Here is a 24,801-nt window from a genome sequence, read left to right as displayed (position 1 = left end):
AATAGAACAGCTATGCACCTATGTTGAGCACCATAATGCCAGTATGCATAGCCCATGAGGCATTACAATGTACTCATCATGAAGAGGGTATTCATAGAAAGTGTAATGGAAATATTAAGATATTACATATACATATACATATATTACTGAGTGGATATTATACGTGTACTCTTAGCCATAAAGAAGTGGACATCCTTTTTTTTCAAACAGAAAAAATATTAATTCAATCGAGGACCAGGGAAACCTCTATTGGATAGTTTTATTTAACTTTTTTTCAAATCTCTTCATGAAAACAAACAGAAGGAAAGTGTCTTAACCAGAATGTGATTTTACTGTCATGTGCAAAAAATATCTAAGGCATGTTACACATATCTAACATAACACACTGCAGTTCAGGTATCAGCTGAATCCAACAGTTGGTCAACTTGGTAGAAAACCGTGCAAACAGTTTAGAAAATGTACACTTTCAACAGCATCAAACTCAGCACCTTTAATGTTATTTTGCCTCCTTTTCACCATTACATTTACATTTAAGTCATTTAGCAGACGCTCTTATCCAGAGCGACTTACCCATGACATTTAAGTGGCAGAAGTTTTAGTTGATCATGTAACCTGACCAGGAAAAACTCTGGGCTCTAAATCCATGATGGATAATTATTGTTCTTCTTGGCTCAAGTGTGAAATACTGCTTTTATAAGACAGTTCACGTCACCTTATGTTTCCTAACACAAATAGCTACTGTCTATGACAACTAGAAACACGATGATGTAAGAATTGTCATAAGTCACATTATACAAGGGAACAATTGACAAAGCATATTGTTGACAACCTAAACATTTTCCTCTCTGTCTCCTATCACACACTCAAACGCTGAAACACACACACGCACATACACACACACAATTATTTGCTTAATATATTCTAAAAGGTTCTACATCCAACACTGCAAATACATTTTGAATATCTTAAATATAATTCTCACTACTTCATATATTTTCTTTGTGATAAAATCTATAGACTTTCTTTGAAAAACATCCCAGTCAAATGGAATCACTAAAAAGGCTTATAAATATGATCTCACTTGATGAGATATTCCTTAGTAGACAGACACATAGGGGAAGTTTACAGGACACAGATACATTTTAGCCCTGGACTAAAAAGCTACTCCGTTGACCATGCTTTTTATTCCAGGACTAGGCGTAATCTGTGTCCGGGAAACTGGCTTATAATGTGCTGCCTCAGGTACACTCTCATTAAAACAATGACACAATGTCTCATGTGGAATATACAAAATATAACTATAACATATATATATAAATAACTGTTATCAGGCAGTGGTTTCTGAAATGAGTGAATGTACCAGACGTGTAAACATCACAGATGAACTATCCTGTCATGAAACAACTGTACATACAGGGTAAAAAAAAAAGCATCATGAATGAAGGTCATTATTGTGCTATTGTACCCAAGGGTGACACAACATGGGAATAACACACAGGCAAGAAACAAACAACTTCCTATAACTTCGGTCCCATCATGCTTAGAGAACATTCTCTTGTGATGTACAGTATACAACCAAATGGGAACACAATGAAAATGTTTCCATTATGTTCTGGGAATGTTTGATTTTTGTTACCCTCCTCCTTCTGTCAGGGCGGGCCAATCTTACAAGCCTTTCACATTATTTGCGCAAAGGTTTTGATGCAGAAGTGTCGGAAAGTTCAAATGATGTGACCTGTGAGTGCAGCTCCATCAACCCCAAAGCCTTGAGCATGCGTGTTGTTTAGTAATGCACAAGCCTACAATCTGGCAGCCCAATARGCATAAAGAATGTGAAAGGCCTATCAGAGCGACGGAGCGGACTACGGACTGGACTAATCTTCACTACTCTTTTCCGAGCCTGTTCCCATGGCAATGGCCTCATAGCAGTGATCTACCGCAACGTGTTCTGGCGACTGGCCGATGGGGAGCTCGTAACCTTTGCTCGCTGAGCCCATGCATTTGCGAGTGCCAGGCTGGTAGAGCTGCATGGCCGGTCGGTCCTGTATGGAGAGGAGGCAGGAACACGGGAGAGAAAAGCGACACAATCTGTTTCACAACAACAACGCAAAATGGCTGCTAAACTATCAGTCGTTTTCCTGGCCACACATTGAGCCTAGTTCTGGACAAAAAAGCTATTTCAATGGAGATTCTACATTGAGAGTGCAGGACTAGGCTTAATCTTTGTCCGGGAAATCATCCATAAGAGGGCTATTTACAGTAAGTGAATAACGTTCATTCTGACAGAGGACAGAAAGAAAATGAAACCTGTCTAATGGAAGTTTACTGTAAGATTCTGATAGTGTCAGAGTTCTGTGCCTATTCTGTACTATTCTTTCAAGATCTACATTTTTATCATTGAGAATGGGAGTGTCCATGTTAATATATTAATTAAACGACTTAGGGTAATTGAAAAGCTCTATATAAGTCCCATGTAAACTTAACAAAAAAGAAACATACTCTCACTGTCAACTGCGTTTATTTTCAGCAAACTTAACATGTGTAAACATTTGTATGAACATAAGATTCAACAACTGATACATAAACTGAACAAGTTCCACAGACATGTGACTAACAGAAATGGAATAATGTGTCCCTGAACAAGGGGGCGGGGGGGAGGGGGGATCAAAATCAAAAGTAACAGTCAGTATCTGGTGTGGCCACCAGCTGCATTGAGTACTGCAGTGCATCTCCTCCTCATGGACTGCACCAGATTTGCCAGTTCTTGCTGTGAGATGTTACCCCACTCTTCCACCAAGGCACCTGCAAGTTCCCGGACATTTCTGGGGGGGAATGGCCCTAGCCCTCACCCTCCAATCCAACAAGTCCCAGACATGCTCAATGGGATTGAGATCCGGGCTCTTCGCTGGCCATGGCAGAACACTGACATTCCTGTCTTGGAGGGGAAAGGAAATCACGCACAGAACAAGCAGTATGGTTGGTGGCATTGTCATGCTGTAGGGTCATGTCAGGATGAGCCCGCAGGAAAGGTACCACATGAGGGAGGAGGATGTCTTCCCTGTAATGCACAGCGTTGAGATTGCCTGCAATAACAACAAGCTCAGTCCGATGATGCTGTGACACACCGCCCCAGACCATGATGAACCCTCCACCTCCAAATTGATGCGGCTCCAGAGTCCAGGCCTCGGTGTAACGTTCATTTCTTCAACAATAAACGCAAATCTGACCATCACCCCTGGTGAGACAAAACCGTGACTCGTCAGTGGAGAGCACTTTTGCCAGTCCTGTCTGGTCCAGCGACGGTGGGTTTGCGCCCATAGGCAACGTTGTTGTCGTGATGTCTGGTCAGGACCTGCCTTACAACAGGCCTACAAGCCCTCAGTCCAGCCTCTCTCAGCCTATTGCGGACAGGCTGTTGTTGTTGCCATCCTGTACCTGTCCCGCAGGTGTGTTGTTCGGATGTACCAATCCTGTGCAGGTGTTGTTACACAGTCTGTCACTGCGAGGACGATCAGCTGTCCGTCCTGTAGCGCTGTCTTAGGCGTCTCACAGTACGGACATTGCAATTTATTGCCCTGGCCACATCTGCAGTCCTCATGCCTCCTTGCATGAGAAAGGCCTCTTTAGTGGCTTAAGTTTTCATAACTGTGACCTGAATTGCCTACCGTCTGRAAGCTGTTAGTGTCTTAACGACCGTTCCACAGGTGCATGTTCATTAATTGTTTATGGTTCATTGAACAAGCATGGGAAACAGTGTTACAACCCTTTACAATGAAGATCTGTGAAGTTATTTGGATTTATCTTTGAAAGACAAGGTCCTGAAAAAGGGACGTWACTTTTTTGCTGAGTTTATTATTATTAGGGGTTCAGCACCTAAGCTGGTGAAATCCTATTGTATTTGTTGCCGTTGATTATTAGGGGTTCAAGCAGTGAAGCTGGTGAAACAATTTTTGTATTTCTTCTCGTCATTATTATTATTATTATTATACCAATTCTGCAAATTTGGTGAAAAAAAAAATWATTCCCGTGAGATACTAAGGCCTAGGAGGAAGTCAAGTTGCGTGATGGTAAATGGCCATGGGCCACACCCGCTGATGCAATGCCATTAGCCACATGGTGTCGCTACAACAAGCGAGTAAAAATGCAACCTTTAAAAAGGTCACACCCCTCATCCCATAATTCAGTACATAGGTCCCTCTTCTCACAAGGAACAAATTTGCCTCATGAACCCATAAGGTCCACCATAATGGATTTTCTGCCATTTTGAATTTTGTGAAAAACACTTAAATGACATCTACTCCAGAACCACTGGACCGATCTAGAATAAATTTTATATATAGTATCTATGGATCAAGGTCTCTCAACACAATATGTTCCAGGTTAGCATCTCAAACAACATGGTCGCTACTGACCAATACACATTCATGTTCTTAACACTGTCAAGACTCAAAATATGCAAGCACATTGAGATTGACACTGTTGGCACTGTTGGACAGGAAAAAATATTCATGCAAGCTCATTGGCTTATAGCGGCCATATTGTTTCAGCTAGTCTTGGAAATATTGAAGATGTGTATCCATAGATGCTATATAACGAATTTGGTGCCGATTGCTCCAGTGGTTCTGGAGAAGAAGACGTTTAATCATTTTTTTCTCCAAAATATATCAAAAGCATATTGTTAGATGTTGATATGTTAGATGCTGTACTAGCAGATGCCCCAACCCCCGGCCCCCACCTTTGAGACCTGGGTTTAAAAAGTATTTTGTCTTTCTTTATCTGCTTTTAATTGAGCTTGCCTGGCGGAATAAACCCCCCCCCCCTCATCCCCCATGTAGAAAGTCTAGCTGTAGCTGTACCTTAGCTGGTAGTGGAAAGGATAGCTGACTGTACCTTGTTTGGCAAAGCCCCTCCTATCTGGTGTGGCCCCTCTGACTGGGACGTCCCTCTGTCCTGATGGGCTAACACAGACTGAGAGACACGAGCCTGGATCAATAGGAGCAACATGTAGATATGTAATGTTCTTATGTGTAGTGCATATGTACTGTAATTTTCACTGTTTTCAACACGATGTAGGATGACAGTACATACGATCATCTTACGCTGTAAATCATCATCTCGTGCACAATAAAGTTGTATTGAAATAAAAAATGTCTCCACTGCCCTGTAACAGTATAACACTGTCTTCGCAGCTGACGAAACACAGACTTGGGTATACATGCTGCGCGACAAGCAGCTGGAAATGTGTTCAGTGGTTCCTCCTTTAAAAGTCGCGTCGTACTGTGGCACACCTTGTGTGCTGCCGCAGCATTCTGTGGCATGTCATTTAATACTCAGCCATTTTTTCTGTTACTGCAAGTTAATGTTAGTTTGACCACCAGAGGGCATCTTTGAGAAGCATTTGATAGTATTCCGTATTGGCATTACCAGAGAATTTAAAACCTTTTTTGTAATAACATAGAATATGGGATTAATTTTAAGAAATTTGGCTTAATTAATTTGATTAATATTATGGTGTTTCTATTCAGAGAAAAACYAAAAACAAAACCCTCAGGGTTTCCGTTAGGATGGAATGGAAAATACAGCGATGAACAACATGACGGTTGGGAGTAGGCTACAGGATTGGAGGATTCTAAATTGTTTGCCTTCATTAGACAACTTTGTTCCAATATTTCTGTAAATCAGTGATATTTATTCCCATAGTAATTKATTATGGATCCATAACTAAATCAACATCTGCATTTTGAAAGAGTCCCATGTTAACTACAGTATGTATTGTAGACTGCACAGTAGCCTAATAAACAAACACATTTCGTTAATAAAATAATTATTTCAAAAACTATTTCAAAATGCAGATGTTGATTTAGTTGGATCCATAAAGAATTACTCGCAAAATAAATATAGAAATCCATGTTATTCAATTATTGCACCCACACTGCTTGCGTGGGTCTGCGACACCAAGGGCTAAAATAGATGTCGTTCCTATTTCTGACGCAGATCGCGCTGGAAGTCCTGCCTCTCCCATCTCCTCATTGGTTTATAGAAGCAGGTACCCACGAACTTTGTTGCCGGTTGTCGTGGTAATACAATGAAAGTTTACATGCGATCACCATATAAGTTCAAAGATGAAAAAGCCTGGAAGGAGGAGAGATGACTAGAAACGATTSGGTTGGCCGTTTTATGTGTGGATTAATTGTCGAAGTAGAGGTCCTWGTGCATTTCAGGTAAAATAAAAACTCAATGTTTATATCCCAGGACAAATTAGCTAGCAACAGCAAGCTAGCTAAATAGGACAAATTAACATTAGCTAGCAAGTGCAAGCTAGCTAGCTAAATTGCCATACATGTTTAATGCTTTTCGACCTGTCCCCAAATTAATGTKATTGGTTCAGAGTTTGTTTTGATATWTTAACCTGCGTGTTGTGATCGCGTTTGGTGTGGGGGGGGAAATAAATTTATGCACGATAGCGCACGATGGCGCACGCGCGCAGCCGGTTTGGGTTCCGTGTAACACTTTAGAGTACTTAATCGAATACATTGCAAGTTGAGGGATTTTCACAACAGTAGCCGGGCTATAAAAAGTATATTGTCCTGCTAATAGGAATCATTTGCATGATGGGCTACATTTTCTATTGTAACCAAAATGTCATACATCATTTGTATCTACCTTTTCAATTACTTTTAGAGTTTGGGAATTACAAATGTGCGCTTTATTTTTAGTTACATTGTTTTAGTTCGAACGTGCAGACTTTTTTTTCTTTAAAATGATTGTTCTATGTAGGATGCTACATTTTTGACCAGTTGCAATTGTAAGTAGGCCTAATAAAGCCTCAGCCTACCTCAGCCAGTTAAGTTATTTTATATAGGTCTAGGCTCCGAAGAAATAGACTCCAATTAAGCCCTCTTGTTGTTTGTGAAGTCAAATTCAAAATTCAAAAAGGCACTCGCACATCTGAGCTATCTTTTTTTCAGGTGCATGGCAACAGCCGGATAAGATGAGGAAAAAGAAGGAACCCGCACACTGCTCTTGATCGTATCACTGATCTTTAATAAGCTTTACGTATCGGCCTCACAGCCTTTGTCAGAGCTTTTATGAGTTTTTTTAAATTAGCACCCTGATGTAGACCTAGCCACACCCACATCCGTTCCACACATCGAAAGGGGTTGGAGGCGAAGGAAAAACATAAGTGCTACCAAATTTAACAATATGCATTTCATAAATATTCAAATAAAGTGTGTACATAAAACGTCTTAAACACGTCTGTAAAACCACAATGAGGACATCGACCTACCAAGCAAGTTTTCATAAATCATTGGGTCCAGTGTAAGTAAAACGAGTAATCTGAAATAGGGGCATAATTCATGTTCAAATTTACAACATTACATACATAGGCATTTCATAATTAAGACCTTTGGGAAATAATGTCTGGAGGGTGAAAATCCCAAAACATTTTGGCTGATTTTCTTTTGTGGCTGGCAGTTAGCATGGACCAATTTATCGCATAAATAAAACATGCCAGTGTTTCTTGACCGCATCTCCCACTTTTCGCGTGTTCAAAGTACATGTAGTTGTGAACATTAGAGTGTTCTTTAGCGGGTCTTTTTTGTAGCAGTTCATTGTCGTGGTTTCCCCAATAAAAAATTAAAGAGCTTCATCCACACATTGTGGAGAACAGCCTCCTCTTAGAAACCTATTGCGAATCTCCGCTGCTTTTTCTAGATAGTCCTGAAAATMATTTGTTAGCTGAGGAGGAGGGAGTTTCACACCTAGCTTGGCTATTAGACAATTCTTTAGTAAAGGTTGAATAGTCTATTGTTCAGCTAATAGCCCATCCTGCTATGCTTGTGAAAAACTAATAATAATACTTTTTCCCCTTTCCACGTAAAAGATTCCAATTGACACAGTGTTTTTAGCCACAATCGATCCCAACCCAAATGAATACATTTGGGCACAGTCGATAGCATGCTGGACTTCGGGCAAGAATGTTGAGGGTTCGAAAACCTGCTCCCTGCTTGCTATAATGAATTAGTTTGATACACCTGGTATTGGATATGGCTGGGGGGGGAAAACTTGCTAAATAGCAATTTTTGTAAATTAACTTTATAACAAAAAAATATTCACAATCATTTGTCTCTACATTAACTAACATATTCCTCTCAATTGTAATTTTTTTTCTTGACTCGTTATGATGTTATAACTACATACATTTGCTTCCAGTAATGTTTTGTCAGCCATCTTTGCTGAAGTCACCAGGCACAGGTGGTCCGCGTCAAATTCGTCATTGGAACCACTCAATATGATTGGTCATATAAAAACCTTTGGACCCAAATGCATAATGAGTGCTCTAACTCCCTCTTGTGGTGGTCTGGAGCAATGACGCTGTGGCGCTGGGTACCTCTAAGTCCCYCGGTGTAAGCTCACAACTTTTAAAGGAGAAACCACTGTATGGTGGGGTTATATTGTAAAAAAAAAACTGAATATATCAGAAGAATGTAAAACAACCTTTGTTAACTTAAAAATACTTAAAAGTCCAAACGAATCCAACCTTGCAACAATAGTTTTTACAGTGTACGTACAGGAATAATTACACAGTAATAAAGGCACTGTAATGTAAAACGTAACCTTCTGTACATTACCAATGTTCTTTCAATAAAAATGAACCACAAAAAGAACAACCTACCCCAACACCAGAACCTCTCTTGCTCACCTTGTCGCTCACCTTGTTCCGGGTGCGGTCCTTCCTGCTAGCGCCAATGCCCTCCCTGTCCTCCTTACCCACCTTGTCGCCCGTACTGGGACAGTAGGAGTAGGAGCCGTGGTGGTGGCCATCTTTCTTGGCCCGGTCCTGGCAGTAGCCTTTACCCCACTTTGTCTCCTCCTTGCGCCGTATGAACTTGTCAAACTCATAGTGGTGGCGCTGTCGTTTCCTCTCCTCGTCTCTTCCTCTGTGGTCTTTGTCTCTCTGCCTGCGGCCATGTTCTCCCTTATCGCTCTCCATCTGACCCCTAGTGGCAGGAAAGGGAAGAACAGTTAGAATGGTTATCACACTGGAGGGTTGTGGTATCAGTTTAAGACCTTGGCCCTGAATAGAAACATTCGTTTTGTAAAGGTAAGGTTGTAGGTGGGTCATGGCCAAAGTTGGCATCCCACTGTGATAAGGAAGTTCGCTCAAAGTAAAAGGCTCTTTCTCACAAAGTCCTTGATTCGGACGAAAATAATTAATACGAGCACATCTTGTTTGTMTTTTTGTGTGTATTTTTCACCCTTTTTTTCTCCCCAATTTTGTGGTATACAATTGGTAGTTGTTACAGTCCTGTCTCATCGCTGCAACTCCCGTACGGACTCGGGAGAGGCGAAGGTCAAGAGCCATGCGTTCTCTGAAACACAACCCAACCAAGCCGCACTGCTTCTTGACACAATGCCCATCCAACCCGGAAGCCAGCCGCACCAACGTGTCGGAGGATACACCGTACACCTGGCGACTGTGTCAGCGTGCACTGTGCCCGGCCCGCCACAGGATTCGCTAGTGAGACAAGGATATCCCTGCCGGCCTAACCCGGACGACGCTGGGCCATTTGTGCGCCGTCCCATGGGCCTCCCGGTCGCATGCCGGCTGCGACAGAGCCTGGAATCGAACCCAGAATCTCTAATGGCACAGCTAGCACTGCGATGCAGTGCCTTAGACCACTGCGCCACTCGGGAGGCCCATGTCTKATTTTTTTAATCTGTATTGTTGTCTATCACTTGTTTTCTTTGGTGCAATTAAATAAAACAAGAACCAATAAAACAAAAATATTGTCCTGCTGCAATCCGTCAATTATTTAAATCAGAACTGGATAGATTTTTGCTTTCACATGTGAAAATAGAGGGGTTGTTTGTTTAGCAACAAAACCACTGCGCTGACAACCATGGGGCAAAACAGTTGGCTGAGATTGTTGACAATATGTAAACTATATTTAATCTACAAAWGTTTATTGAAAACAAATACATTTGCACAATGAGCACTTGTCTCTCAAATAGATCGTTACAGTTGTTGGTTAGCTAGCTAGCGAATTTTAGCCATATTAGCATTGACATGAAATCAGTCAAAACACCTCAAAACAAGACATGGTGTCAAGAACAAGATAAAACTAGCTGAAATGAGCCACCATCGATTCCCCACATGGCAGTCCTTGTCATTTTTGCTAGCTATCTGACTGTTCAGAATCATAACAAAGCATGGCTTCCGGCCACATTGATGCAAGCAAATAATTTGCGTGAACTTGTCAGCCAACCGTCTATAAGCTGAAATTGTTATCGGGGACACTGCCACTGACAGGTCTGTGGGTTTCGTTCTGTGAATGAATGAATTAATACATTTCTCTGCCTGTTTTTTACATTAACATTGCATCAGTGCAGCAATGTATCAATAGCCAATGTGATCACATCACACTAGCTAAACATCGCTCTCGCCATACAAACGTCCCTGCCAGTTCATTGCCAACGCTGTAACCAAGAGGATCGATCTATGCTTGTCTCCTCGAATAGGCCTAGGCTTGAAATAAGTTTCAAACTATATTGCTGTTCATTGTCAATATAGGTTGCTCATTCAAGCGCTWGAGAGAGGGGGAAGAGAAAGTCGAGTTGCCAGCAGAGATGCATGAATTGCGCATGAAGGGAATAGTAAGGAAGACAGAGAGCTGTGTAACATGCTGACCACACCACTCGCGTCGCAAAATAAATGTACACATACACGTTATTCAATCATTGCACCCACACCGCTCGTGGGCGTCAGCGAGCGTCTGCATGGCCAGGCGCTAAAATAGAAATTGGTTATATTTGTGACGCTCAACGTGCTGCAAGTCCGGCCTCTCCCATCTCCTCATTGGTTTTTAGGAGCATATACCCACGTGGGTGAATGAAAGATGAACTTAGGTGCACACTCCAGTAGGTTGCTGTAAAGTTGGTTGCCAACCGCCATATAAAGTCCAATGAAGAAAAATAAGCCTTAAGGAAGGAGGAGAGATGACGAGAAACAAATTCGGTTTACCGTTTTATCTGTGGATTAATTGTCGGAGTTGAGGACCTTGTGCATTTCAGGTAAAATAACAACCCGATGTTTATATAGGGGTTGGGTTAAATGCGGAAGACACATTTCAGTTGAATACATTCAGTTGGACAACTGACTAGGTATCCCCCTTTCATACCAGGACAAATTAGCTAGCAACAGCAAGTAAATGTTTAATGATTTTTGACCTGTCCCCAAATAAATATAATTGGTTCKGAGTTTGTTTTGATATTTCAACCTGCGTGTCCTGATCGCTTCTGMTGTGGGTGAACAAAATCAACGTGTCCAGTTTGGTCAGCATGTAAGTTAGACATTTCACAACAATTCAGAGAGAAAATAGAGAGAAAATAGAGAAATAATAAAAAAGTAATAACATGTAATAATACACAATGAGTAATGATAACTTGGCTATATATATGGGGTACCAGTACCGAGTCTATATTAATGAATCATTCGTATAGCATATATATWTTTTTTTTAATAGACCTACTAAAGTGAATCTAGGCGATCACCTGTTCTATAAGCATCCCTAAAAGACAGGCAAAATCCGTCGGAGTTTACCCTAATCAATAAGTGGTTGCACAGATTTAGATAAAGCACTCAAGTTCAAATGAAGTGTCAAACTAACCACACACTGCTTTAAAAAAATGGCCGATCAATTAGGCTATGGAAAGGTTGCATGCATGTGTTTTTATTTTCTAATGGTTGTCAATTTCATCTTCACATAGCCTATATCACCGCTGTCTCTATATCTCCCACTTAAAACTTTCCTCGTCAATTTTAATGATTGAGCACTATTCTATAACGTAGACTAGTTTTTGATATCCAACAGAAATGATTTTGAAGTTAATGGAGAAATGTGATTTGCTTATGTGTCTGAGTAAGATGCGCTGCAGAAGGCTTTGATTGATAGGTGGGTGGGTGTGCGTGTAGGCTATGAGTTCGTTAATTCTTTATGTCCATTCACATAGTTTAATAAAATAGACCTAGCCTGTCTGGACTTCATCTCTTTAATCAGATAGAAAGAAAACTGTAGGCAGCAAGCATCATGATGGTCAGCATACTGTATGTGTGAGAAATGATYACAGGTGCCAGTTTTGCGTTTCCTCTCTTATTAAATGTGCCACTGAATGAAACGTAGCCAATAATATCATATTGAGTCATGATCCATCCTATAGATAAAAAGCCTATCCTAATATTTTCAGTCGCATATTGGTTTTTCCAGTAGTGTATTATTTTTCTCATTACTGCATCCTCTCTAGCTACTATGAACAGCATATTAGTACTGAAAATGACCACAGCAGCATTGGTGATATTATACYAATGGTTTGGAAAAGTGGAAGGAAATATGTATCAGACTTTGTGTGAATGGTTTAGTGCTTCAAAATCTGAATCTGTATTTTTGGTGAATTCGGATGAAAAGATTGCTATGCAGTTGGTGAGAAAAGGGCTTAAGGCATAGAAAACATCCCACCACTAGCTAACTCCAATTTTGGTTTGTCAGAACTGAGAAAAACAAAGCATCGGAGACTGGGAAAAAAACATATGAATAGTTCACTTATCTACATGAATAGTTCACTTAAAAAAGGTACAAACTTGTCCTTGGCTTCCTTGAACTTCATTTGTCCACTGGGTTTGTCCCACTTGGCCCTCTCCATATCCCCACTGTCCCCTTTGTCCTTGAGCCTGTCAGAGTCCATGTCATCGTCCCGGTCACTCTTCTTTAGGAGCTGAAGCAAGCCCAAAACACACTTACTACCCAAAAACGACTAGCAGTTATTAGCAAAACAGTCACTAACTATCTATTCTTTCTTTAATCCTTAAATGGCCAGTTGCTACATACATTTTTTGACTTGTAAATTATATTTGATTCTTGAAGAATCCATTAAAAATGCCTCATGAGCTGAATTCAACTCTTCTACCCAATCAGAACCCAAAATACAGTTGAAGTCGGAAGTTTACKTACACCTTAGCCAAATACATTTAAACTCAGTTTTTCACAATTCCTGACATTTAATCCTAGTAGAAATTCCCTGTCTTACGTCAGTTACGATCACCACTTTATTTTAAGAATGTGAAATGTCAGAATAATAGTAGAGAGAAGGAGTTATTGCAGCTATTATTTCTTTCATCACATTCCCAGTGGGTCAGAAGTTTACATACACTCAATTAGTATTTGGTAGCATTGCCTTTAACATGTTTTGTGTAGCCTTCCACAAGCTTCCCACAATAAGTTGGGTGAATTTTGGCCCATTCCTCCTGACAGAGCTGGTGTAACTGAGTCAGGTATGTAGGCCTCCTTGTTCGCCACACATTTTTTCAGTTCTGCCACAAATCTTCTATAGGATTGAGGTCAGGGCTTTGTGATGGCCACTCCAATACCTTGACTTTGTTGTCCTTACGCCATTTTGCCACAACTTTGGAAGTATGTTTGGGGTCATTGTCCATTTGGAAGACCCATTTGCAACCAAGCTTTAATTCCTGACTGATGTCTTGAGATGTTGCTTCAATATATCCACATAATTATCCTCCCTCATGATGCCATCTATTTTGTGAAGTGCACCAGTCCCTCCTGCAGCAAAGCACCCCACAACATGATGCTGCCACCCTGTGCTTCACGGTTGGGTGGTGTTCTTCGGCTTGCAAGCATCCCCCTTTTTCTTCCACACATAACGATGGTCATTATGGCCAAACAGTTCTATTTTTGTTTCATCAGACCAGAGGACATTTCTCCATAAAGTATGATCTTTGTCCCCATGTGCAGTTGCAAACCGTAGTCTGCCTTTATGGCGGTTTTGGAGCAGTGGCTTCTTCCTTGCTGAGCGGCCATTCAGGTTATGTCGATTTAGGACTCGTTTTACTGTGAATATAGATACTTTTGTACCTGTTTCCTCCAGCATCTTCACAAGGTCCTTTGCTGTTGTTCTAGGACTGATTTGCACATTTCGCACCAAAGTACATTCATCTCTAGGAGACAGAACGAGTCTCCTTCCTGAGCGGTACGACGGCTACGTGGTCCCATGGTGTTTATACTTGCGTACTATTGTTTGTACAGATGAACGTGGTACCTTCAGGCATTTAGAAATTTCTCCCAAGGATGAACCAGACTTGTGGAGGTCTTGGCAAATTTCTTTTGATTTTCCCATTATGTCAAGCAAAGAGGCACTGAGTTTGAAGGTAGGCCTTGAAATACATCCACAGGTACACCTTCAATTGACTCAAATTATGTCAATTAGCTTATCAGAAGCTTCTAAAGCCATGACATCATTTTCTGGAATTTTTCAAGCTGTTTAAAGGCACAGTCAACTTATTGTATGTAAACTTCTAACCCACTGGAATTGTGATACAGTGAATTATAAGTGAAATAATCTGTCTGTAAACAATTGTTGGAAAAATTACTTGTGTCATGCACAAAGTAGATGTCCTAACTGACTTGCCAAAACTATAGTTTGTTAACAAGAAATTTGTGGAGTGTTTGAAAAACAAGTTTCAATGACTCCAACCTAAGTCTATGTAAACTTCCAACTTCAACTGTATATATGTTTGTTTTACTCCAATGTTTGTAAACAAAGTAAATGTACACAAACACTATATAGCCTCAAAATATGGCTAAAACTCAAATTTTGGTCATCCTTAGCACTATGAATTTGAGAGTGATTACATTTCTCCAGCCCCATCCCTCAGTTTTTTACCGAAACGGGCTGGGACGGCGATTTGTTATTATTTTTACTGCTGATTGCAGCTTTAACTCTAGGTCCCGAGTTTACGAACTAACTAAAACTTAAGACTAACAAAACCCAGCATACAAAGGGCTTCCTAAACGCTTGAATTCAGTGAATGTGCATATACTACTCAAAATGTTCTTTGATTTGAACTTAGTTTCAACAGAATTAGTTTCAACAGAATCAGTGACCACCTTAATCTTGATCTCCTTCTCCGACAGCTTCTTCAGTTTATCCGCCTCCTTGCGTTTGCGTCTCTCCTCCTCCCGCCGCTTCCTTTTCTCCTCCTCCCTCTGGCGTTTCTTCTCCATCTCCCTGCGTCGACGCTCCTCTCTCTTTTCCTCTCTTATCCTCTGCAGAAAAAAAAAATGGCATCTCGTAGTGAGTTAATCTACAGTGGTTCCTAAATTAAAAAGGGTTGAGTTTATGCTGCAGAGCACTGAGGTAGATTGTAGTACTTTGCATCACCGCAAGGGGGAGCTAGAACACTGATTATGCTTCTGGGTTGGGAGTAAAGCGCTGGTACCTAGGTGCTAATGTGTCTCTCTTCTATCRGAATGATGTGCATTGATGAATGGGTCATAGAAACTGATAATTGCCTCTTAAATTCACAATTGAATTTGAATAAACTGAATGATGAGGATGAAGAAGAAGAGGGTGATTGCATTTAGGGTGGCAGGTAGCCTAGTGGTTAGAGCATTGGGCCAGTAACGGAAAGGTTGCTGGATCAAATCCCGAGCCGACAAGGTAAAAATCTGTAGTTCTGCCCCTGAACAAGGCAGTTAACCCACAGTTCCCTGGTAGGCGGTTAAATAAAAATGTTTAAGAATTGCTCTTCCTCTGTCCCGCGTGCACACCCAGAAAAATACATGTATTTTTTTTGTTTCTACCTTGTCAGAAGAAGCTGTAAGTGGACTGTAGCCRATTACTTACTATAACTCTTGTTACACTGTAATGCTTTTATTGTAAGACAAACAAAAATGTAATGTTATATTCCATTATCGTCTTAAAATATATATGTGTTGATGTGTTGACTGAAAATACGCGAGTGATGACTCATAAATTAATGAATTGGRGGTGCAGCCATATAGCCTCGGCTACTAAGCACGGGTAAATAAAACTCAAAACATGCTATTCTGTTATTTTGAAATGCATTGTCATAGTATATCAATAGACCCTTGATGCCGAGTTGATTTCTATTTTTAGGGACTTGTATCAAACAGGTGAACAATCTTTTTTACCATTTGGAACAGTGTAAACAACACAACAAATACAAAAATCATTTATAAAGAATGTTTTATCTGTTKTAAGATTAAAAACATTTGCATTTACTCGTGAATGCAATTCCTTTAGCCAACATGTTGCGGTTTATTTATTGTTTACTTAGTCAAGGCTCCCTTTGATTTYATGAATTAAGGTCACTAATTAGTAAAGAATTCGTCTCACATGGTTGTCTAAGTCTTAATTGAAAGGAAAAAATCTAAAACCTGCAGACACTAGGCCCTCCATGGAATGAGTTTAACACCCCTGATTAGATGATTATTTACATTAGTATTTGTTCATCAACATCTTAATGTCAATAAAATAATGATTAAAAAAAGTATGTTTTAAAATGCAGATGTTTATTTCAACTGCATTTGAACTAAATTTAAGTTGCACTTCCTCCACTCCATGACCATGGGRAAAATGTTGCTGAGATGATCAATGTATTTACTGCATTGTAAGTTTCTCGAGCCAAAACGTCTTCTCGAGCCAAAACGCTTGTAGGCTTGGTAGAATTATGGATGAATGTTTTCAGTTGAGAAAAAAAAAAAAAAAAGTTAGATATACTGTAGGCCTATCCAGCTGTAGGTGACACTTTACCCTTTGGAACAACACAATTACCAGGTGAAGAGTAGGCCGTTTGCCTGCCTCAACGGCGAGTGTGGCCTCGTTGAAGCGATAGAGGACATSAACAACATCCCTCTTTCACAATGGCTGTTATCTGCCGTTTTGTGCTGGGAACTGTCCCACTCCATGATCAATAACTCCCTCTCCACAAGCACCCACTCTTTGTTTATATAATGGGCTGTAAGGCACAAGTATCCTCGCTCAACTCCAGGACCASACGCCAACTAATCTTTGGGCTGATGAGATAGCTCTTTATTTTTATTCATGGTAATTCACTACGAAGCTGTATTTTTTGCAAGACTCTACAGTGCGAGAGGAGAGACTCTCGGACAGAAACATTCACGCCACCAATAACTCGGCAAGGTGTTAAAACCCCAATTGGTGCCACAGTTTAGGCTACCGTTAAATGCTGCGGTCCGTCGTCTGAGCGAGGATAGGAGCGAGCGCAGTGTGCCTATTGATTTTGACCTTCTGAATGTATAGATCTATGGAATGTTACCGAATAGATAACAACAATAGAAACAAACATCTGGTGGCATCTCGATTTACAGAATATCCTTCCCTCATTTACACAACAAATATCCAAAAGTATCCCAATTAGCGGGAGAGATGGGGGCATCTTCTTGTCACACAGTGCTGAAGTTTATAATGGCTGTCAGTCACAGTGCTGTGAATAGGAGAACCGGCTACAACTAAAATTATCGTAAATAAAGGCCAGGATATAATGGAACGAGTCACATTTGGATAGAAACAATCAGATTTTGGCCTATAACCATCCAAATATTTCATACAATATTCTGTCCATATTGGGACTCAGCTTGCTTGATCTTCCTTTAGGTCTACAATGAAATATATAATTACATTTTAATCATGAAGTGTATTCACAAATTGCATGTCATGGTGATCTTAAAAAGGAGCATTAACGGCAAGCACTGTAAAAGGCGCTGCATGGTCAACCCGACGTCTGCATTGGCCACACAGCATTTACTGCGATGTGGCCTCCGCAGAAGTCAGAGCAAACATACTTTTGGAAGTTTTGGTATTTATTAGGATCCCCATTAGCCGCTGCAAAAGCATCAGCTACTCTTCCTGGGGTCCACATAAAACATAACATAATACAGAACACTATTAATTGTCAAGAAAGTGAGTTTGTACAGGATAACATAATACAGAACACTATTAATTGTCAAGGAAGTGAGTTTGTACAGGACCTCCCGCCCTCACCTACCGTCAACCAATTATGTCAATGCGGAGCTACACAGAGCCCTCCGTATTGTTACACAATTTGAGAGGTGCACAGCGATGCGGTACGGAGCTCAATTTGGCCTCTCTATGACTCCGGAGACTCCGTAATTGCGTCACACCATTCATACGGCGCCTCCGACCACATTTTCAGATCAAGCATAAATTGGCTTCGCCGTGGTATAACGCAACTTTTAATTGAGGAACCACTGTATATCTGGATAAGAGTCCACAAAGGACAACTATAAACACGTTATTTTCCACTGTTACAGTACTCTTACCTGCTTCTCAAGTTTCTTATTCTTGATGTACTCCAGAAGAGGTGTTGTTCTTTTGGCTGAAATGAAAATCACATATAATGCAAAGTCAGATTGATCGAATGCCGGACTTATTGGTTGACTGCTTGATCCTAGTACCTATGAGTTCCCTCGTCTTGGCCTCTATCTCTCCCAGCAGGGTTTCAGGGTTGGCCATGGACTTCTCCTCATCACAGGAGTAGTTCTCCAGAAAGCGACAGTACTCCGGGTCTGCGGGGGGGGGGAGAAGGATTAGGATGAGTCAAGGAGAGGGATGAGGTCCATCAGTCATATTGTTACCAAGGATGTGGTGGTAAAGAGAAAAGGGGGGGGTAAAATATAGGGTTAAAGCTTCAGATGACAGGCGGTAATGTTATCATAGCTGAATACGCTCATTTGGTGTAATAGGTGTATATCTCTATTCAGAAAATAGAAAGGTTTGTTATCTGCCTTTGTGTGTGTTTATTTTATTTGTGTTATTAATCAGATGCTGGATAAATGCATAAAGTACAATGAGGGGGCTGAAAACCCATATACTATAAATGTAAAGGGTAGCATGGGTTCCAGTCTGTGTTTGCCAGACCCAACATGTTTTGACATTGAATGCAGACACAATCAGGCATCCAGGCTATATGTCTGGATAGTTTATAAAAAAAAAAGAGAGACACAGGTCCAGCACCCACCTTCTTCAATGCTTCCAGCTTTGGCATCTTTCTTTTTGAGTTTCTTCTTGGAGACTTTCTGAAAGGGTGCAAACTCTACCACAGCTGGGTACTCCTGGCCTGAGCGAAAATTGATATGGAGACAGATCATCATTAGACAACACCTGACACAATGATCAAGAGAGCTTACACACACACACACACACACACACACACAGAGACAATAAAGCACCACAAAAAAAACAAGAAGCATCACAACTAAACACTGAACGTTGCCCATTGAGGATGTGTTTAATTGCATTATATATATCCAGCAGCACTATACTTCTACCCACTATTTACAGTGCCTTTGGAAAGTATTCAGACCGCTTGACTTTTTCCAAATTTTGTAGGTTACAGCCTTATTCTAAAATTGATCAAATTGTTTTTTTTCCCTCTCTCAATCTACACACAAAACCCCACAATGACAAAGTAAAACCAGGTTTCGAAATGTTTGCCAATTTGTAAAACAACAAAAAAACTGAAATATCACATTTACATAAGTATTCAGACCCTTTACTCAGCACTTTGTTGAAGCACCTTTGGTGGAGATTACAGCCTTGAGTCTGCTTGGGTATGACACTATAAGCTTGGCACACCTGTATTTGGASAGTTTCTCCCATTCTTCTCTGCAGAGCCTCTCAAGCTCTGTCAGGTTGGATGGGGAGTGTTGCTGCACAGCTATTTTCAGGTCTCTCCAGAGATGTTCGATCGGGTTCAAGTCCGGGCTCTGGCTGGGCCACTCAAGGACATTCAGAGACTTGTCCCGAAGCCACTCCTGCATTGTCTTGGCTGTGTACTTAGGGGCGTGTCCTGTTGGAAGGTGAACCTTGGCCAAAGTCTGATGACATGAGCACTCTGGAGCAGGTTTTCATCAAGGATCTCTGTACTTTGCTCTGTTCATCTTTGCCTCGATCCTGACTTGTCTACCAGTCCCTGCCGCTGAAAAACATCCCCACAGCATGATGCTGCCACCGCCATGCTTCACGATAGGGATGGTGCCAGGTTTCCTCCAGACGTGATGCTTGGCAATCAGGCCAAAGAGTTCAAGTTTGGTTTCATCAGACCAGAGAATCTTGTTTCTCATGGTCTGAGAGTCATTAGGTGCTTTTTTGGCAAACTCCAAGTGGCCTGTCATGTGCCTTTTACTGAGGAGTGGCTTCCGTCTGGCCACTCTACCATAAAGGCCTGATTTGTGGAGTGCTGCAGAGATGGCTGTCCTTCTGGAAGGTTCTCCCATCTCCACAGATGAACTCTAGCTCTGTCAGAGTGACCATCAGGTTCTTGTACACCTCCCTGACCAAGGCCCTTCTCCCCCGATTGCTCAGTTTGGGGCAGCCAGTCCTGGTGGTTCCAAACTTCTTCCTTTTAAGAATGTTGGAGGCCACTGTGTTCTTGGGGACTTTCAATGCTGCAGAAATATTTTGGTACCCTTTCTCAGATCTGTGCCTCGACACAATCCTATCTCGGAGCTCTACGAACAATTCCTTCGACCTCATGGCTTGGTTTTTTCTCTGACATGCACTGTCAACCTTACATAGACAGGTGTGTGCCTTTTTCAAATCATGTCCAATCAATTAAATTTACCACAGGTGGAGTCCAATAAAGTCATAGAAACATCTAAAGGATGATGAAAGGAAACATGATTGACCTGAGCTCAATTTCGAGTCTTACAGCGAATGGTCTGAATACTTTTGTAAATAAGGTATCTGTTTTATATTTTACATTTTACATAAATTAGCAAAACATTCTAAAAACCTGTTTTCACTTTGTCATTATGGGATACTGTGCGTAGATTGCTGAGGAATTATTTTTATGTAATACATTTTAGAATAAGGCTGTAAACATAACAAAATGTGGAAAAGTCAAGGGTTACGAATACTTTCCAAAGGCACCGTACTTCTACCCACAGGACTATCTGCTCAAAAACATTGTGTAAACACTAACTACTAAGCACTAACACATTGGTAATAGGAAATATTTAGGATAGGTTTCCCTGACACAGATTAAGCCTAGACCTGCACTAAAAAGCAAGATCGATGGAGAATCTCCAGAATAGGAAGAAGAAAGGCAGGCCCCAGTGCACAACTGAGCAAAAGGACAAGTACATTAGAGTGTCTAGTTTGAGAAACAGACGCCTCACAAGTCCTCAACTGGCAGCTTTATTAAATAGTACCCGCAAAACACCAGTCTCAACGTCAACAGAGAAGAGGCGTCTCCGGGATGCTGGCCTTCTAGGCAGAGTTCCTCTGTCCAGTGTCTGTGTTCTTTTGCCCATCTTAACCTTTTATTTTTATTGGCCAGTCTGAGATATGTCTTTTTCTTTGCAACTCTGCCTAAAAGGCCAGCATCCCGGAGTCGCCATTTCTCAGAACAAGAATAGAATGACGAGTTTCTGGACATTTTGAGCCTGTAATCGAACCCACAAATGCTGATGCTCCAGATACTCAACTAGTCTAAAGAAGGACAGTTTTATTGCTTCTTTAAATCAGGACAACATTTTTCAGCTGTGCTAACATAATTGCAAAAGGGTTTTCTAATGATCAATTAGCCTTTTAAAATTATAAACTTGGAATCGCTAACACAACGTGCCATTGGAACACAGGAGTGATGGTTGCTGATAATGGGCCTCTGTAAGCCTATGCAGATATTCCATTAAAAAACAGCCATTTTCAGCTACAATAGTCATTTACAACATTAACAATGTCTACACTGTATTTCTGATCAATTTGTTGTCATTTTAAAAATGGGCAAAAATGTTTTGCTTTTCTTTCAAAAACAAGGACATTTCTAAGTGACCCCAAACTTTTGAACGGTAGTGTACATAATAAATATACCTTTGTTATCAATGAAAACATAGCCATCAAAGCGGTCTCTGAAGAGCAGGATGTCCTCTGGGTTTTTGAAGTTGATGTAAGCTCTGGAGAACAAGTGTGGGTAGAGGCTGCATGGAATTAAGAGGTTGTTGAGTTAAATGTGGGGTTAAAAGGGCGATGATGACATATTCTCTGATACACCCTGATTTTAGGTGGTAAACAAATGATTAGATTGCTGTGCTCGTGTTTTAGCTTTGTTTTGGCAAGATCATTTAGAATTCATCCACAAACCAAGGTTTGGTGAAGCCAATTGTTTAATATCTGTGGGTAATGACAATATCATGATGTTGGCATCACCCGATGCAGATCTGAGAAAAACACTGACCTGTGAAGTCAGTGCACCCTGTCCCAACACATGGAGTATCCTACCAAATATTCACCTTTGATCTGCAGGGAAGAACTCAAAGTAGTCAAAGGATGGAAGAGGACTGAGCTGTTCTTCCAGCTGGTCCTTAGACAGGTTGGGTGGAAGTCGCCTTATTACTACCTGGAACCGAGAAGGACATACATGCACAAACACAAAATAGTAGGTTGAAATTACACTAGAATTGGCAAGACACCAAAGACATTCATGGTCACGTTAATAGTTGGATGGAATTGACTCTTAATCGTTGAATTCGTACTGTGTGTCTTGGTTGTTTGATTACATTTTCATATCTAGTTATAGACAATTTCCATTGCCTTGACAGGTAGACCTAAATATAGTCTATAATACACAAGCATGTGCTTGTTTACAGGTGGGTATTTATGTTCATTGAATTGAGCAATGTGTTCTAGGCATTCTTGTGGCAGAAGTGCACCGCCTATACCTTTGCCACTTTATCAACATAGCATAAGCTACAGTAGCGTGACATGCATACGATAGTACAGCAAACAGACATATTACTTTGTTCAAACATAGGCCTACTACATCAGATACACTATATATACACAAAAGTATGTGGACACCTCTTTAAATTAGTGGAATCAGCTATTTCAGCCACACTCGTTGCTGACAGGTGTATAAAATCAAGCACACAGCCATGCAATCTCCATAGACAAACATTGGCAGAATTATGGCCTTACTAAAGAGCTCAGTGACTTTCAACGTGGCACTGTCATCAGATGGCACCTTTCCAGTAAATCAGTTAGAACGCATTTCCAGGGCAGAAATTTGACTATGGAGTGACGAACAACGCTTTACCATCTGGCAGTCCGATGGACGAATATGGGTTTGGCAGATACCAGGAGAACGCTACCTGCCCGAACGCATAGTGCCAACTGTAAAGTCTGGTGGAGGAGGAAAAATGGTCTGGGGCTGTATTTCATGGTTGAGCTAGGCCCCTTATTTCCAGTTATATTCTAGATGATTCTGTGCTTCCAACTTTGTGGCAAAAGTTTGGGGAAGGCCCTTTCCTGGTTCAGCATGACGATGTCCCCATGCACAAAGTGATGTCCATATAGAAATGGTTTGTCGAGATCGGTGAGGAAGAACTTGACTGGCCTGCACAGAGCCCTGACCTCAACCCCATCAAACACTTTTGTGATTAAATTGGTAAGCCGTCTGCGAGCCAGGCCTAATCGCCCAACATCAGTGCCCGACCTCACTAATGCTCTTGTGGCTAAATGGAAGCAAGTCCCCGCAGCAAAGTTGCAACATTTAGTGGAAAGCCTTCCCAGAAGAGTGGAGGCTGTTATAGCAGCAAAGGGGGGAACAACTCAATATGAATGATTTTGGAATGAACTGTTCAACAGCAGGTGTCAACATACTTTTGGTCATGTAGTGTATGTTGTTGTTGACATATATTGCATGCGCCTAATGCAGATCGTTAGAAAATTTGGTAGGCGCATGGCGATGCAGTACAGAGAGCTCAATTTGGCATCTGCGTGCCTTCCGGAGGCTCCGTAAATGCGTCACACCCTCCATAAGGAGAACCGACAACATTTTCGGATCAAGCATAAATTGTATCTTAGCATACCTCTCGCGTTCGCTGCCTGTGGTGCCGATTATGTTGCCTCGTTCACATCTGCGGCCGACTGCAATAACAAACACGCCATCACAGCGCTCTGCCTACCTTAGTAAATATCTCCTTCTTCTCTTCTTTCTGCTTTGAGTTGACAAAGACGGCGTCCTGTTCCCTCGGAATGTCTCTAAATTGTATCTCGACGATACTTTTCTCCCTGCCTCCGGGCATTTGGTCCTTTTCAGACCTCATCTCTCTCCATCTCTCTTCCTCTCCTGTGGAAGTCGCTATGTCCCCTCGCGAGAGTTCCAAACCAAGTACCGCGATTCTTCAATGCCTCAGCAAGGACGCTCTCCGCAAGAGCTTGTGTTGTGTTGTTTATGTCGTGCGCACTTCTCATTTATCAGTTTGTCTATAAAGAAAATACGTTTTTAATATACAATAAGTGCGACTTCTATAGTTTATTGATTTATTTAGTATTCACATGTTATAAACAGTCTTTACAGGTCTGAGCTGCGAATAGGACAATATTAGAAGGCTGGTCGCTGGTGGGATGTGTGAGGAAGTAGGTCTACTGCATCTTAATAAGATGTTTTAAGAAATACTGTGTTCTTTCCCGGGATATTCTTGGCAATAAACGATAACATCAGTGACATCCATAAGGGAAATCAACATTCCCCAAACTTGAAGTTCTATAAGAAAGTAAAAAGAGAATTTTGATTCCTCGTGGACCTCAGTGCGCGTCTGATGTTGCAGGGAGAGTCCTATAGTTATGCCTCAATCAGACCGAAAGTGAGTTGCGTTTGGGTACTCCAGAAGTAGGCTACATTAATTTAAAATGGAGCGCTGCAACAACAACAAAAATTTACTTGGCAAATCAGTTAAGAACATTTTCGAGTCAACATGACAGCCGTGAGTTGCGGAGGAGTGAGCACTTTGGGGCAGAGGTCAGATGACGTGAGGGAGAACAGATATCACTAAGGTTCTGTCTAGCAACAGAGATGCATTGGCTGTTCAGATGTGTAGAAGGATACTCAGCATAGGAAAAAGTGTTAAATATCAGTGCTTGTGTGAAAATGTCTTTTGT

The 24,801-nt window shown here is 41.1% G+C and overlaps 1 protein-coding gene across 2 annotated transcripts; it reads right to left on the bottom strand.

Moving 5' to 3' along the window:
* Positions 1-1,785: 1,785 nt before the first annotated feature.
* Positions 1,786-24,027, bottom strand: LOC111973306 (regulator of nonsense transcripts 3A-like). 2 transcript variants are annotated; one of them, XM_024000632.2, is made up of 11 exons: positions 23,826-24,027; positions 22,152-22,258; positions 21,733-21,839; positions 18,878-18,976; positions 18,315-18,425; positions 18,180-18,235; positions 14,961-15,119; positions 12,641-12,774; positions 8,705-9,002; positions 4,891-4,983; positions 1,786-2,042 (listed from the first exon to the last, which is right to left on the bottom strand). In XM_024000632.2, exons 1-11 carry the CDS (start codon positions 23,964-23,966, stop codon positions 1,875-1,877), a joined length of 1,473 nt encoding a protein of 490 aa, XP_023856400.1. In that variant the 5' UTR covers positions 23,967-24,027; the 3' UTR covers positions 1,786-1,874. The 2 variants fall into 2 exon arrangements, with proteins under 2 accessions (XP_023856400.1, XP_023856405.1); XM_024000637.2 differs by having other exon boundaries at positions 4,891-4,968.
* Positions 24,028-24,801: the final 774 nt, after the last annotated feature.

This window comes from Salvelinus sp. IW2-2015, linkage group LG2, assembly GCF_002910315.2.
Source record: "Salvelinus sp. IW2-2015 linkage group LG2, ASM291031v2, whole genome shotgun sequence".
Lineage (NCBI taxonomy): Eukaryota > Metazoa > Chordata > Actinopteri > Salmoniformes > Salmonidae > Salvelinus > Salvelinus sp. IW2-2015.
The sequence above is the reverse complement of the archived record's forward strand: the minus strand, read 5'-3'. Positions and strand labels throughout refer to the sequence as shown.

Bases quoted from the DNA above. Each gene is read 5' to 3' on its own strand.
- LOC111973306 (XM_024000632.2), bottom strand. From the start codon at position 23,966: ATGAGGTCTGAAAAGGACCAAATGCCCGGAGGCAGGGAGAAAAGTATC. The intron at 12,775-14,960 runs GTGGTCACTGAT...GGCTTGCTTCAG, and splicing joins AGAAGGAGATCAAGATTAAG to CTCCTAAAGAAGAGTGACCG. The intron at 2,043-4,890 runs GTACAGTCAGCT...CTCTCCATACAG, and splicing joins GAGGGGCTTTGCCAAACAAG to GACCGACCGGCCATGCAGCT.